Genomic DNA, 15,532 nt, shown 5'->3' on the forward strand with positions numbered 1-15,532 from the left:
AAAAAAGAATTTAGTACATTCATCACTTGACTCATGGGCATTTTATTTAAATGAGCTGTGGAATATTCTGAACCAGTCAGAATGGCCCCTCACCCTGATTAAATGGCGTCCTCACATGCTCTGGAGGATAATGAGGAACAAGATGACAATTAGCACTCGACTGTATTCTCACAACAGACAATTAGGACAAAAGAGGAGCAACAACTTGCTCGTAGTTGAACAAAGCAAGTATTATATGCTTAGGGTGTCTTAATCTCGATTGTTAGATAAATCCAATGAACAGAGAGAATAGTGATATATTTATGTAGTTTAGGTCATTCCCTACTGAGGTGAGAACTCCAACATTTCACATGACCTCTTAATGGCGTGTAGTCCGTTTATGAACTAAATGAAGGGATATTGACACTGGACTGAAGAGTAGTGCTTTGAAGAAAAAATAATCCTTGAGGGGCTATCATACAAGCTAGCATTTGAAGGTTTGAAGGCATCATACCTTCAACTCTCAGGTGGTGGTTATCTACATGCAACAAGCCATTCTGTCTGCCGTGCAGTCCCCTTTTTCCTACAGAATACAAACAAGAAAATTAAAATACTGGGAGCACTCAATGCCCAAGCACAACCAACAACCATTTTATAATAAGATAATGGTGGTTGATATGACTGATTCGAGCCTTTCTAATACAGTAATACCTTATTTATTTAAAGTTTGCCGTCCATAGTAAATTTTCTTTGCTGATGAACATGATCAAATTCTGGTGCTGACATGTAAGCATGTTACGGACATTTATCTTTCGAATGTGTGCATGACTACAATAACAAATGTAGAGTTTCTGTATAAACTAATCAAACTGGTGCATTAGTTAATTAATAAAACCTACTTTGGGACATGGACCATAATCACCGATTTCATGCCACAACATAGGGCAATCATGGACTGGAGAAAGGGGTGGGTCAAGTTGGACCATTTGGTTACTGCAGCTGAACTCATGTGCCCCTAGTCAGATCAAATGGAGAGAAAACCACTTCGTGAAGCAATATATTACTACTGTTAATGCAACACAAGCAGAAAACAACTATTGATAACTGTTACCTGAGGCTCACGGCACCAATTTAATTAGCGCCACAGATCAAGATAAGGTTTGTTCAAGTGTGGGCAAGCGACCATCACAGAAAGGTAGTTGCAGCCTTTGCCCTCCATATCCCATTCCATAAGCTGGCTGTAGTGAAGAAACCAACAATGTTATATCACTATCAGTGACAACAGTCTACTTACCTTCTCTTGGTATAACGTGGCCACTCCCACTGACATTCACACTCCCATGGCATGAAGAATCTCACGCCCCCTGCATGCAGGAGATGTTATGATTCCTCTCCTTCATGGCCTGCAACGTATAACACGCGCGCTTACCTGCTCTTATACTATAATGGCCCACTAGTGACATCATGCCACGTGGAAGGTTCTTAAAGGTAGACGGAAGTTTTCATTCTCCCTCTTTGTTTTAAGAAAAAACAGATTGAAATTTAGTAAATGTACAAGAGGATATTCTATAATATGGAGTATTGAGCCACTTTTACCTCGTTCTATCTCATTAAATAAGACAACTCAAACAAGGCAGCTGCAGTTGAATGCTCCTTTCTCTATTTCTTTCTTCCCTGCCACGCTTCTCCATTCAATCCTGTGTGCTAAATTACTACTCAACTGCAGGGAAAGGCAATATAGAGAAGGATGGGGAATTGCCAGGCAGTGGATACGACGGCCGTGGTGATCCAGTACCCTGGTGGGAAGGTGGAGAGGCTACTCTGGCCGACGAGCGCCGCCAACGTCATGAAGAGCAACCCGGGCTACCACGTGGCTCTCGTCACCCTCCACATCCAGCCAGATGAGAGGCAGGATGGCAGCGGCATCCGGATTACTAGGGTGAAGCTGCTAAAGCCCAAGGAAATGCTTCTGCTCGGCCAAGTATACCGGTTGATCAGCTCTCAAGGTTCTTATTTCTCGTGTCTTTATTCTTCTGCCGTGCTAATTACCGTTTTCTAGTCTTCCGGGGCGAACTAACGGGCGATCGTATGTGGGGATTTTCTTGGTCAGAAGTCGCCAGAGCTCTGAGCCAAAGGCAGCACGAGAAGCTGAGCAAAAGCCAGACTGAATTGATTAGGAAACATCAACAGCAGAAGCAGAACGGAGATGAAAAACAGGAGCATTCACAAATAAGACATGAGGTATGAGCTACAACTGTTGCTACTTGCTATAAAATTATCCTTGCGTATTTCATGATATACCAACTGCTAGTGTAGAGATTTCCACTGTGACCAAATCAATCAGTAGATTGAAAAAGAAAATAAAAAACAATGAAAAAATTATCCCAGATCTATACATGAAGCAGAAAATGGTCACCCAATCATGAAGAACACAACTAATGAACTGCTCAATGCAACCGATGCTAATTTGTCAACAAATCAGCAGTTTGAAGATAACAAAAAAGAAACAAACATGAAATTTGAAATACGAATATAAGTCTCCCTTACTGATGTATAGAATACGTTTATGTTGAATTTAGAAATAATACTGTCAATTCGTTTTAACACTATTTTGTTTGAATTAAACAGGCAACAAGGCAAGTAAAGGATCTACTAAAGAATACACAGATGACAATGAAAGGCAGACAATGGCGGCCTTCGCTGAAGAGCATTTCAGAAATGCCAAACTAGTTGAGCAACAGTTTAGAAAACATATAATGAAATCTTGAAAGAATTCACAGATAGATCTCAACCATTAGCTAATCTTGTGTGGCTGGTGTGTTCATGAATAGTTTAATGCATACTATAAAAATTTGAGTTATCGGGTAATGTTGTCAGAGATGACCTGTCTGTGAAGATAGACTTCCAATAACAGTTGATGCATGATTCTTCAGAGTTCAGTAAGGAAAATATATGTAACCATGAACTAGAATTGATAGAGAATGTATTTGCATTTCTAGTGATACTAGAAGTCAAATTTACCTGATTCAGAAATCTTAGTGAATATGAGGTGAATAATCACAAACCAATGGATAGATTGGAAGAATGTAGACTGGGAAATGCAAAAGATGACTGGCTTTTATTCTTGAAGTCAGAATCAAGTTACATTTTACAATTACAGCATTCTTGTTCATTTATCAAGAATGCCTAAAAAAAATATGTAAATGCAACGATCAGTGGGATTGTTGGAAGTTCCATATTTCCCAATCCTGGTCGAGGCAGTTTTGTGCCCACAAGAGAGCCGCCCTTGCTGCGACAGCAGCTCCAGGAAGTTTATTCACCTTTAATCCAAGTAACATGTCAGTGAAAGGTTCTACCAACAGTGTCCCAGGGCCTCCATACTCTGTTTCTAAGAAGTCCTTGAATATCTGGAAAGAGTAAACCAAGTAAATGCTGGTAAAAATTTTATCTACAAGTTGATTCTCTACCAATAAACAATTATTTGAAACACACTACCAATAAAATCATATGCTGAATTTTTCTTTGAACTTCCTCTACCTCTTTTACCTTGCTTTTTATTGGTGCAATTCTTCCAACTATAGAATCTATTGGTTGTCTTTGAAGGTAATAATAGCATCTTAGCCTATTTTCTCATATTTTACCATGTATTGTAGCTATATCCAAATGCTTCTCTCCATTTCTTCTTAGTCTAAAAGACTATGATGATCACACAACAATCTAGATGCTTCTTTCATTTTAACCACCCCCTTCTTTATCATATTATGATAGCTAAAACTCTAACTTTCCTTTTCATTTCAACTCCTCTACCTTTACAAGCTTGCTATATTTTTTTCTCTTATTTTCCATCCAAGTCCGCATAGCATCAATTTCATCAAAGCTTTATTCCAAGCTTCTTTCTTCATTGTATCTTTAAAAAGTCATAATATTGACAGTAAAATTTAGTCATTTACTTCATCTAAAAAATAGAAATAAGTTTTTTTTCTTCTTACGTTTTTTAAGTCCTATATCTAAGACCGCTTAGTCAGTGTTTATTAGCTCAACACTTTACAATTATACAAATAGTTCAATTTACCATCCTAGTAAAGAAAATATATATTTATCTGTAATAATTGTCCCTCTTAAAATTTCTCAAATGCTTCTTCTTCTTAAAATTACTAACAATTTTAAAATGATAAGATGTAAAATTCAAAATTTTGCAGCCCACTTGCTTCTTCATCACTTTCCCCAAATTCAAAACCTACATTTATAATTGTGCATTTCCCATAGACTTCCTTTGCGAGTCCACTTAAATCTCCTCCAAATACAAATTATTTCAGTGCATCGTTACTAATTAGCCACTAAGAATCTCTTCTTTTGTTTTGACTATATAGCCATGCTTGAGAGACATCAACACATATGACAATTAGTATCTTATTTTAATCCTAGAATGAAATTTCGCACAATAAATCTATTTCCAATTTCCTTCACTTTGATAACATTTTAATTTTCATAATCTTGACCACGAGGGTATATTCTCCATTTGGAACTGGCCGACAAGGTAAAAATGCATAGTCAGATTATACCTATAATTTCAGCTGACAATCAATTCACCCAATCACAATTCGCTGAGTTCCAGAGTAATGCCATTTGCACTCTTAACAGACATAAGTAATGAAGTTCTAATTTGTTAGGAAAAAACTATCACCTCCGCGCAAATCTTCACGACTTCGTCCACGTCGTCTCTGAAGACCTCTTTGCTCTTCACAAGCTTTTTCCGGAGCTCGTCCTCGAACTTCCGCGTCTCCTATATTACTATTTCTTTTTCAGACCCAAAAAACATGAGAAAGGAACAAGCTATGGAAAAACAATATCAACCACAAAAAGCTTACAGCTTTGGCGAATTCAGGGATGGGATCAGGGTAGAGGTAGACGGGCTGCTGCCATGCCGCTCGCCAAGTACTTCCAGCGGATGTACCGATCGCCACATTCATCGAAGGAGAAGGGGTGGAGAGGCCGATCGGCCACTGACGGAAGCGAGCGAGACGTCGGAAGCGAAACCGAGAAGGTTCGGATAATGCGAACGGCAGAAATGACGAAGAAATTGGCCGAAGCCCAACACTACAAAGCCTCGTCATCGAAGCTAATCTCCCAAAATGGACCGCCTCGTTTTAAGTACTCACAAAATCGAGTCGGTGGGTCGGATTAGGAGTGAACCCGGCCCAATCAGACGATATGGGCCGTCGGCCAGGCGCAATTTGAATTGATGACTTAAAATATACTGCAAATTTGGTTTGCCCACCACATGCATGATACAATGCCGAGTACACTTCAAAAGAACACTTTTAGTCTTTTAGATCAGAAAAAAAAATACTAGTTTTTGTTACAGATAATGATAATCTTTGTTAATGTCTATTTGTTTATGTGGAAATCTTAATCCAAGCTACTTTACGCAGCCTTCACCATCATTTGGAACACAAAGTACACATGATCTAATTACTTTCTTCCAAAGCTTCTTTCATCACCAACAATGGACTTGTCTTTGTCACCTATCACTTCTCCAAACTTGCGTTTCCCCACAGCCATCATAGCGTCTTCTTCAACTGCGCACCATCATGCCAGAAATAAAAGGAAAAGTCAAAAGAAAAAAAAGGCAGGGGATGACTTTAACTAGTTGACAGGCAAAGAGATAAGGGCTAGTGATGATTATGAACAAGACCTTAACTTCATCCTTCTTAATGCAGGGCAGAGTCATTGCAGATATTTACTTCATGTTCACTTTGGTTATTTAGTGAAAGAACATGTATGGTTGCTTCAGAGCGTTTTGCCGCAATAAAATTAACAACAGCGGGGCATCATTCAGCTGCATGACTTGTTAACATTATGCTGACTTTTGGGTTCCTCCATGAACATGAGATTGATAGTTCTTGCAGAGAACAAAAGTTTGAAGCACCCTTTATCAAAACACGGTAACAGTTAGGTAAATATTGAGAAAGAAAGGAGGCTAAGGAAATGTTGAGTGGTAAAGAGCCTTTAGCTCTAGGGCTTGTTCTTATGATTCCTTGCTTTGTGGCCAAAGAGAATTCCAAAAGGTGATGGAAATCCAGGAGATTGTATAAGAAACAAAGTCTGGTGAATTTAGGATGGAAAAGGAAGGAAAAACGGAGAATATCATCTCTCTTTTTTTTTCAAGAAAAAAGAAAATTTTCTTCTCTTTCACTCATTTGGAAGCATGTCAGGCATGAGGGAATCTGTCCACCACTTTCAATTTTAACAGCTGAAGTTATGATAATTGGAAAGAGAAAGCTCAAAGTGCAGGGCTAGTCAAGTGACACGTCCTAGGTAATAAAATACACAGCATTAAACTTGAGCGATTTCTATGTAGCAGTTGAATCACCACCACCATCATCATCCTTGACTAGTTATTGAATTTTTCATCCCATGTATGCATTATTCTTCAACAATCCAACACTTTTCCTCCTCTAAAGACTTTTGCTTGTCCGAGGCAGCTTTACAGCTGCAATATAAGTAAGATTCAGACAAATGACATAAGATCAATTTGATTTTACTTTAGTTTGAATTTTCCCGTCTGATTAGAAAGCAAATCTTCACCTACCTTTTCCCACTCATTCATTCATATAACTCTAGAAGCCTACGAGCTTATTCTATCGATTATACAATTAATAAAAACAATAATGATATTGTCTGAATGATGTATGAAAGACAACTGCTACTGTTCCATGTTGCTCGTTCAAGGAAACGGTTCCCCATTGACCAGTGAATCTACAAGTCGTAGGGATGACGCAGGAAGTCATAAAGAGTAATAATGAAAATGGATAATACAAATAGAAGCACAGAAAGAAATCAAGGAACCGTAGAACACAACTCCTAATCTAGATGTTATGTACCGTGAGGATTCAGTAAAGTGTCAAGGTCCCACACTGTTTTCAATTGCGCACAGATATGTTTGTTTTCTTGCAGATGATGTGGATCTCTACACAGTCTTCAAGTTCGTTAACAACGCAGGCAATCAGGTGTAACGCCCGACACCGTAGCATATTTCTTGAGCTGTGTTGGTTGGACGCATTCCGACCAACTCTCATGATTCCTCTGCCTGATCCATCTTCTTTCTCCAAGCATCATGTTACCGTCCCCCACAAAGGTACTGCCACTATAGCAGAATGATTTCATCTGCAATCACAGATTTTATGAGATAATGATTAATATCTAAAAGAGATATGGGCGATGACTCCATGCCCACTTTAACCATTTTCTTGTCAAAGGTATAATGGAAGATTAATGTTTACTTTGGTGAAGTTAACAGGTTGGGAGTAGAGATTTTTTGAGTTTGCAGCTGCTTTTTGGTGTCTAACACAGCTGATTGCTGATTGTATGGCCTCTTAGCTTGCATAACAAAGTAGGAAGCAAGAGTGGTCCAGAATTCAGATCAGAAAAGCTTTCAGCAGATTTAGGTTCTTCACATGTTTGTCCTTTTTTAGATGTCATAGGCTTACATTTTCAAATATCTAATGCATGCATTGATGTCTAGCTTCAGCCTGAAATTTTTTTACAGCAGTTCTTCACCCAATGCTTTGTCTGAGGGCCAAACATATGACTAATTAATGAGCTGCTACTACTACTACTACTAGATAGCTACTCATTATTGAACTGCTGCTGATTCATTATGTCCTTTATTTTCGCTTGGATAAAAAAGAAATATCAGTTCTTATATTGCAAATTTTAATACATTCTTTGAATGGCCAATGGCTCATTATAAAAAATGAAAGCATTTGCAGTACCTCCAGGAACACAGCCTCAAGATGACTGTCACTTCAGGCTGACAAGCATGTTGGAGGTGAAACACACACGCATCATGCATGAGACTCATACTTCACAATGCTCAAGTAGCAAGACCTAAACAAAACAACAAAAAGAAAGCTCTCATCATGCACAATGTGCTGAGGCTGAGGATGAGGATGAGTCAGAGAGTTTGACCAGGAACAATGGAACAGTGTGAGATCTGGAACGTCATCAGTTACCTTGTTATCCTGCTTGGATATTGATTTTAACTATTTTTACAACAAGAACCGTACGTGAGCTGGCTCTCTTCTTTCCAATAATCAATGCACTCTCTATTTGCAACAGTCCCCACAGTCATCAGAAAGGAATACATATATTTTGCACACTTGCACCACACAAAATAATAGGAGCCAACAAATGGAGCAACTATAATGACTAAAAAGAAAAGAAGAAAAATCCTAGCCTTCCACACTGGAACGGAAACAAACCAAACTCCTGCACAAAATACTACAGAATCTGCCAAACCAATATGATTCTCAACCGTTATACAATACCTTGCTTTCTTATTTCCAGCAGAGTCATTCCACTAGCTACTCAATGGCGATTGTGTTTGTTAAGCTTCCTTCTCTTCGTTGGTTGAGATAAGGAGGAAGATGAGATCCTAGAATCCCTCTTAGATGGACTAGATACCCTGTGCTGTGAAAGAATCATTGGAGACTTTCTTAGCCTTCCTTCGATAACAGTTTGTCGCATAGTTCCATAGCAATTGGAGATTCTCTCCTAAAAAGACAAATTTGAAACTCTGAATTGATGCAGCCATCCATTAGTTTATGAATCAAAACTAGTGATCATCAATATCAGTTACCTCAGTTAGTCCAGCGCACCATGATGCTGCAATTGTAGGACTGAAAACGGCTAGATCCCGAGTCCCATCCACTGCACGGATTATGGCAGCCGCAGCGAGGGCCGATGGCCAATGAGTTGTGATGTCAATCTCTGTTGCAACACAGAGTTGAAAACAAAGCACTACATCTGCTAGAATTGGTACGACAAAGACGTTTTTTTTAATATTACCCGGCATTGCTGCTAATATGATTTGTGTGGCTCTCGAAGCCAAGACTCTTGCTCGCTTACTGGAAGAATATATCTTATAAGCAAAGAAATCAACAAAACTGAAGGGAGTCACAGTTTGAAGCCTCCAATTTAACGCAGAGAGCACAAGAAGTTCCATGCGAAACACAACACGAGGCTCGAAGATGAACTTTGCATCCTCCACCTAAAAAAATTTCAATTTTTTATGAATGCTTGGTAAATATACAATGGTCATGGTAGCATGACTGTTCTTAATTAATTACTTCAATCACCTGCAGGTCCGAAAGGGTTGGGACCAGTGTTTCCTCCAGTTTTGCAGCTAGGGAGAGGCAAGCTACTGATAGAAGTTGCAGTGCCCATCCGTTTTGCTGCATTGTGATGCAACAAGCATTAGATTACCCATGGAGCTAAAATATAACAAGCAACGAGAGCCCAAGCAACAGTTTACATTCAACCAATCCTAAAATACTTCTCTCATAATTCAGCAAACTCTGTCACTTTGATCACTACCGCAGGCAGTTAAATGAGTCGACATTAAGATGGATTTACTTCATCATCATCAATAATCCAAATATTTAAGAAAAAAAAAACAGATTGGTGGCCGTCTGATTAGATGAAGATCGATCTACCTGCAAGCGGTGAGAAGCAAGGAAACGATCCATGTAGGAAACGGCGAGATACGCCGTCAGTGGGCGGAACCGATAACAAGCACGCACCTGAAACCCAACGAGACGCTCGTTAATCTGACTCGCCGCATGTTAATGGGAACACAGAAGACAGTTCTAGGCTGCACAATTGCGCCGGAGATATAACCTTGAGAATCCAGTCGACGGCGTCGCGCCGTGCCGCCGGGTCTAGCGATTCGGCCTCGAACAGAACCGAACCGACCTCGGTCGCAGCCAACGCCGGCTCGCCCTCTATGGCGACGGACTCGTCGGGGTTGTCACGGTAACTGGTGAATTCGCCTGCGTCCTCCGTGCAGAGAAGGTCGAAGCAGCCTGAGGAGGCCGAGGGAGAGGGCGGCATGGTGGGCGGGAGATGATGCCGGTTCCTCATCTCTTTTCCATCACCGCGGAGGACCAGAGCCCGGTGGAGACGAGACCGAGAGACTCAAGTACACGACAGTCACAGTAGAGAGAGCCAGACGGTAAGTATAAGCCACCAAGCGGGAGCTGAGAAGCAATTTACAACGTCTACTCCCACCAAGAGTGCATTTATATAGTGGCCAAGATAAATTTACCTGAAAATGTCTTTTTCTTTGTAACTCGTAGAATATGGTGAAAGTCACTATCGTATCTCACTCAATTGTGTGTGTGTGTGTGTGTGTGTGTTTGTTTAATTTATATCTCCATTTTCACTCATCTTGTTGTAGACATGTAATTTACCATGGTGCATGTGACGACCAATTGACTGCCACTGGGAGTTCTTGTGGTTTGTGTTTGTTTCTTTCTGTGCAGTATCCATTTACGTTAATATTGTCAGAGACTCAGAATATCCTTTTTTCCGGCAGTTTACCTTCATGCGACGCACTAGTCTCTTACCTCTGTTCGCCTGCACGCAAATAAGAAAAAAAAAAAACAAAGGAATTAAGTAAAATAAAAGAGTATTTTCCTCATTTATTTGGAGAAAAGTATCTCTGTTTTATTTGTTTTTAATAATGAAGAAACTCATGCCCAGAGCTCGTTTGTTAATTATATCCATTTGCGCATCAACTTTGATTCTGTGCAATTAATCTTACATAAGATAAGACCTCATAATTTCATGCCCAGTGGCAGATATCAGAACAATAATTGGTATGCATCCAAAAAATTCCAAATTAAAAAACAAAGAATGGTCATGAGTGAGCTCCATACATTCTGAAGTGCTCAGCCCAGATTCCATAACAGACAGTGATCCAAGTGAGGCAGGGATCAGTCAGAATGGGTTTCAGACATCACTGAAATAAACAGGATCTGGATTCCATATGAGATGATTTGGGTTTTACACTGCAGCTAACACGTACCTGTTTTTAAATCTCATTCTGACTGGTCTTCATTCAACTTGGGGCCTGCATTCAGGAACACCATTAATTGTCAGCAAAAACACAGATAATGAAGGGGGGAAAAACCTTAAGATAGAGCTACTTCCATGTATTGTCCGAGACTATCTTAAAAATTTTCATCTGTTGCATGTACTTGCATAGGTTGAGATAAATAACTTCCTTTTACACCATTTATCACACTGTTATTGGAAACAGAATATATTATTAGAAGCAAATCCATTTGATCTGCAACTGGATCCCTGATTAGTCCCACAAACTGCCTTGTTATAAACAAACTGTCACTCTTCTACAAAAAAATAAAAAAAATAAAAAAGGTCTGTCCATAGCCACTTGGCTTGCTTGTTCCTAACAACATGGTGATACACTTCTATGCAAGTCCCCCTCAGCAAATGTCTAGTCCATACTGAATCATTAGAGAAGTATCTGGTAGTGATCCATTCCACCCATAACTAAAAGCTATTCTTCTTTTCTGCTGTCCCAAACATAACCTGATGAGACAAGCTATATTCCATTGGTTTATGTTTTATAATGATGGAAACATTTCATTTATTCATCCACAATGATTCATGCTGTGATCTGGAGTCCTGTGGGCCTAGAATTCTGCAACTGTACTGCCACAATTGGATGCTTATATATCAGTCGCTGTTTAAACATAAATTATCAGTAAATGCTAAAATTGGATCATATGCATTTACATGATTATCTCGTGCCTCACGACAGGGAACTCAACTAATGTCTGGCAATATTCATGTATTAAATGCTGAATTGATCAACTAAATTGGCTCAATGCTAGTTGTCGACAAACCTAACTCACACTGTCCAACACTTGAATCACTAAGTCCCACACAAATTTCCTCCGAGACACTAAACATCATCGTCATGATTTAAAAAAGATTGATTAAAAATACTTGTAAAAAAATTAACTTTTTTCTCATACGAATTTTCTCAAGCACCTCGAATGCTGTCGAGAATAGGAGGAGGTTATATCTACGAGTACCTTAAAGTTTCCTCTGCAGTGAGGGACCGTAAGCAAACTCATTGGCAGCTTTGCCGTCGACCCTCCGCCGGACCACCAATCCTCATCACACATCTGACACTTCTGCGCCGTCCCTCCCTCCATGTAATACGACGTCATTTTGTTTCTTCTGGTCCAACGACAGATGAGCAGAGAGAAGCACAACAGTTTGCGAATTTGGCTTCGGCTCTCTGTTGGCTAGAAAGAAGTAGAGCACCTCCGCATAGGATTGAACGGCGGCATTGAACTGTACCAATTGAGCTATTTGAGAAAAAAAAGAAGAAGATGTATTATGATTGGAGGTGCAGTCTAAGCTGACTCGGCATGGAGCCGTGTGGAGTACAACTCCAGGCCAATGACCCAATAAGAAATCGACCCGTGCGGAGGCTGACATGGCCCCGTGCACCCCGCCGGACGGCCTTTATGTGATCTAATCATGATCCATGAATCTAATTTTCATAATTCTCAAATCATATCTCTTATTTTTAAAATGCTACTCTTTCTGTTAAGTTCGGACGATAATAAATTTTTAAACAGGTAGAATACAAAATTAAAAATATATTTTTTAATTTAATTCACTATTTTTAATTTATACTATCAAATTCAAAAAGCTACATAAAATATCAAAGAAGAAATGTAGGCAAATATTATATCGGACTGATCTTGCACAGAAGCATGGTTGTGATGAACACTCGTATAGGGTAGTTTACAATTGAAATAATACTTCAACCATGATTTTCCACGTACACTAGCTTATACTACAAATGAAATCAATGATTCATGAGAACACTAGACAAATAATCCATGAAAGAATAACTAGTGTTCGCAAGATAATCCTATTATACATGAAACTAATATCGCGGCAACAAAACAAGGCGTGATGCTATGAAGGATACGCATAGCATAGCTCAGCACTGCAAATATATTGTTCCTCACAAAGACGAGGTTTTTGTAGTCCTAGTCACATGCTTTGATATATAGAGCCTATTTGAAGTTCTAAAACTTGATCAATTAGCATAGAGAACAATATGCATGTTTTATAACATGATCAATAAGAATATTATTGGACAATCTGTATTTTTTGGTCAATATAATACCATAGAAGGATATCTAGGTGATTAGTGACAACTAGATCTTTCCAAGGCAGGTAACTAGACACGCCATACATCCTTTTATATATATATTATACCAATTTTTAATTATTTCTCGCGGCGAAGTTGGATAATTGGTTGGATATTTGCTTCGTGATTGAAGTTGGATGTTAAGTTTTTAAGTAACTCCGACGGAGGTTTCCGGTATTTTAAACTGTGAATACTAATTATAAATACTAATAGTAAAGGCTAACCAGTGAACAATAATGGTGAACAGGAATAAGTTTTTTAAAAAGTTGAATTAGGATGATTTTAGGCACTTTGGAAAAGTATTTTTTCTCAATTTTGATTTCACTAGGGAGCCTCATCTTATGTGTTCGATCGGAAAGATGTTAGAGAGGCGTGAATAATATTCGTCGAAAATTATAATTTAAAATAAGTCACGCAACAGAAAAGAAAGAGAACAAAAGCACATGCTAACACAGGTAATTATTTATTTGGTTCGGAGCCTTCGACGACTCCTACTCGAAGGCCCACACTTGGTGAGTGCTTTCGTTGGACAACACTATCAGTTCAAAAATGGGCTACAAAATGGTTTGAGTACAAGAACTGAAATTAATTGTTACCGACAAACATAAAAGAAATGTGAAGTCTTTCATTTTTCGAACTTCAGAACAGTCTTTCGGTGTCGTCGGAGCCTTTCGGAACAGTACGCAAGAATGAAACTTGTAATAGATGTTGTTCTGAAGTTGATGGTCGAAGGTCTTTATATAGGCTCATTCCAGGCGCCTGGAACCCCTCTGGGTGCCTGGACCATTGCTGACATGGTGATCTCTCGTCGAATCTTGATCCGTCAAGTTTATTCACCTCCGGACGCTTGAACAGTTGATATGGGTTTGGCTAGTTGTTGCGCTTCAACTCAGCTTCTAGATGACTTTTCTGGTCCGAGTGCCTGGACCAACTTTGGGCGCCCGGACAACCCGGATTGCTGGCCAGGCTGCTCGGGTGTTGTGGTTCGGGCGCTTGGACATTCTTTTCAGTCTCTCCTGTAAAAAAGAGTTAGCCTAGACAACAAAAAGTTTATCCAGCAAAATAAAGTTAGCTCAACACAATAAGGTAATAGTAGTAATTAGATTCTGTCTCCTCGAGACCAGAATCTAGTCAAGGTCTCAGCTTAGGTTTCCCAAATGGACCTAAGCTGGACCGACACCTATTGTTCCCTCAACCAAAAACACGTCCTCACTGAATCTCTTCTCCAGTTGCTTACCTTTTACTTACCAACTACAGTTGCTTGATTTGCTTTTAACCCATCATGTCTTCCAACCAGTTGTCAAATCCGTAGACCCAACTAAACTTCGGCCGATTGTCAGGTCCCACAAATCCAACTGGACTTCTCGCCAGATATCTAGTCCCGCGGACCTGTCTGAATTTTGCACCAGCTATCGGGTCTCGCAGGCTTAACTGGATTTCAGCCTGGTGTCAGGTCCTCCAAATCCGTCAATTCCTGCACACTTGATAAAATAATTAGACCATAAATATTCTAACTTTAATCTATTTATTATTTATCAAAATCTAAATTAAATCATTAGTACAAATTACACCAACATCAACAAACCTCAAGAATGTTAAGCCTTAAGTTTTTACATTTACCTAGCAAAGTTAAGACTTACAGTGAACTTCCAATTCTTGCTACCCAACTTAGAGCCAACATAGATTTCACAAATGTGAAAAACCACAGCAATTTCGTCTTCTTTAGATAATTATCTTTCTATAGAAATATATACTTGGATAAAGATTGAGGATTTTTGACATAAGGTGAGAAAACAGGGTTTTTTCTTTGGCCTAGAAAACAAATTAAGCTGCCATTCTTACCAAGTCAAAAATTACAGACTAATTATTGCAAACTGGAATCTAGGAAATTACAACAAAACTTAAGAAATTAAAGACTTATAGAAAGCGTACAGACTACTTATGTTACTAGAACTTAAACACTTACAAACTTATAGCACACATATTCCTTCGGATAGCCTTTCTTCTTGCGCTGATGTCCCAGTCTTTTACATACTATAGAGGATCCTTATATAAACATTTGTCAAGCCTCCAGGCTTAAGAAGTTATTAAACTTACATTAACCAAAAGATAAGACAGGCTCACTCAACCTAAGTACATTGAGAAGACATAAAAAAAAAAATTAGAATATAAGATAAGATAGGCTGACTCAACCCGAGTACATTGAGAAGACATAAAGAAAAGTTGGAGAATCTTGATTAGTCCTTCGCTAGATTATCAATATTCTTTTCTTCAATGGATGCAAACGCCATGGCTAATCTAGAAGTAGTGGTAGACAATGGTGAGTGCTTCTCCAATTCCGCTTTTTATTTTTTTTGTAATATTGGATTAAAATGGCGTGCTTAGTTATAATTGAAAAAAAGGAAAAAATGGAATTTCCATTTCCTTTGACCAGTAATTTTTTTCAGTATTGATTTCTCCTACTAAGGAGAAAATTGTATGAGTCTATCATATTATTTCATCCCCATG

The 15,532-nt window shown here is 38.9% G+C and overlaps 3 protein-coding genes across 14 annotated transcripts; 1 reads left to right on the top strand and 2 right to left on the bottom strand.

Annotated features, from left to right (window-relative positions):
- Positions 1-276: 276 nt before the first annotated feature.
- On the bottom strand, positions 277-5,094 carry LOC122034543 (protein PLASTID REDOX INSENSITIVE 2, chloroplastic-like). 8 transcript variants are annotated; one of them, XR_006126722.1, is made up of 8 exons: positions 4,848-4,988; positions 4,664-4,770; positions 1,576-2,127; positions 1,409-1,490; positions 1,091-1,343; positions 879-994; positions 691-758; positions 277-562 (listed from the first exon to the last, which is right to left on the bottom strand). XR_006126722.1 is itself a non-coding variant. In XM_042593837.1 (4 exons), exons 1-4 carry the CDS (start codon positions 5,091-5,093, stop codon positions 2,086-2,088), a joined length of 474 nt encoding a protein of 157 aa, XP_042449771.1. In that variant the 5' UTR covers position 5,094; the 3' UTR covers positions 1,997-2,085. The 8 variants fall into 8 exon arrangements, 1 of the variants encoding a protein (XP_042449771.1); XR_006126725.1 differs by having other exon boundaries at positions 691-807; positions 1,091-1,490; positions 4,664-4,762; positions 4,848-5,084; XR_006126723.1 differs by lacking the exon at positions 691-758.
- On the top strand, positions 1,727-2,918 carry LOC122034541. 2 transcript variants are annotated; one of them, XM_042593835.1, is made up of 3 exons: positions 1,727-1,985; positions 2,090-2,220; positions 2,608-2,918. In XM_042593835.1, the coding sequence occupies exons 1-3, from the start codon at positions 1,727-1,729 to the stop codon at positions 2,707-2,709; spliced, it is 492 nt and encodes a 163-aa protein (XP_042449769.1). In that variant the 3' UTR covers positions 2,710-2,918. The 2 variants fall into 2 exon arrangements, with proteins under 2 accessions (XP_042449769.1, XP_042449770.1); XM_042593836.1 differs by having other exon boundaries at positions 2,093-2,220.
- Positions 5,095-6,635: 1,541 nt separating the features above from the next.
- LOC122034453 (cyclin-D1-1-like) lies at positions 6,636-15,182 on the bottom strand. Of its 4 annotated transcripts, none has more exons than XM_042593713.1 (12): positions 14,991-15,182; positions 14,262-14,505; positions 11,886-14,040; positions 10,850-10,894; positions 10,233-10,398; positions 9,661-10,087; positions 9,477-9,563; positions 9,120-9,215; positions 8,830-9,031; positions 8,621-8,751; positions 7,755-8,535; positions 6,636-7,146 (listed from the first exon to the last, which is right to left on the bottom strand). In XM_042593713.1, exons 6-11 carry the CDS (start codon positions 9,901-9,903, stop codon positions 8,350-8,352), a joined length of 945 nt encoding a protein of 314 aa, XP_042449647.1. In that variant the 5' UTR covers positions 9,904-10,087; positions 10,233-10,398; positions 10,850-10,894; positions 11,886-14,040; positions 14,262-14,505; positions 14,991-15,182; the 3' UTR covers positions 6,636-7,146; positions 7,755-8,349. The 4 variants fall into 4 exon arrangements, with proteins under 4 accessions (XP_042449647.1, XP_042449646.1, XP_042449645.1 ...); XM_042593712.1 differs by having other exon boundaries at positions 6,636-6,738; positions 6,864-7,146; positions 11,886-14,505; positions 14,991-15,180; XM_042593711.1 differs by having other exon boundaries at positions 11,886-14,498; positions 14,991-15,180.
- Between the last annotated feature and the right edge of the window lie 350 nt (positions 15,183-15,532).

Source organism: Zingiber officinale, chromosome 11B (genome assembly GCF_018446385.1).
Source record: "Zingiber officinale cultivar Zhangliang chromosome 11B, Zo_v1.1, whole genome shotgun sequence".
In the NCBI taxonomy this organism is placed as follows: Eukaryota; Viridiplantae; Streptophyta; class Magnoliopsida; order Zingiberales; family Zingiberaceae; genus Zingiber; species Zingiber officinale.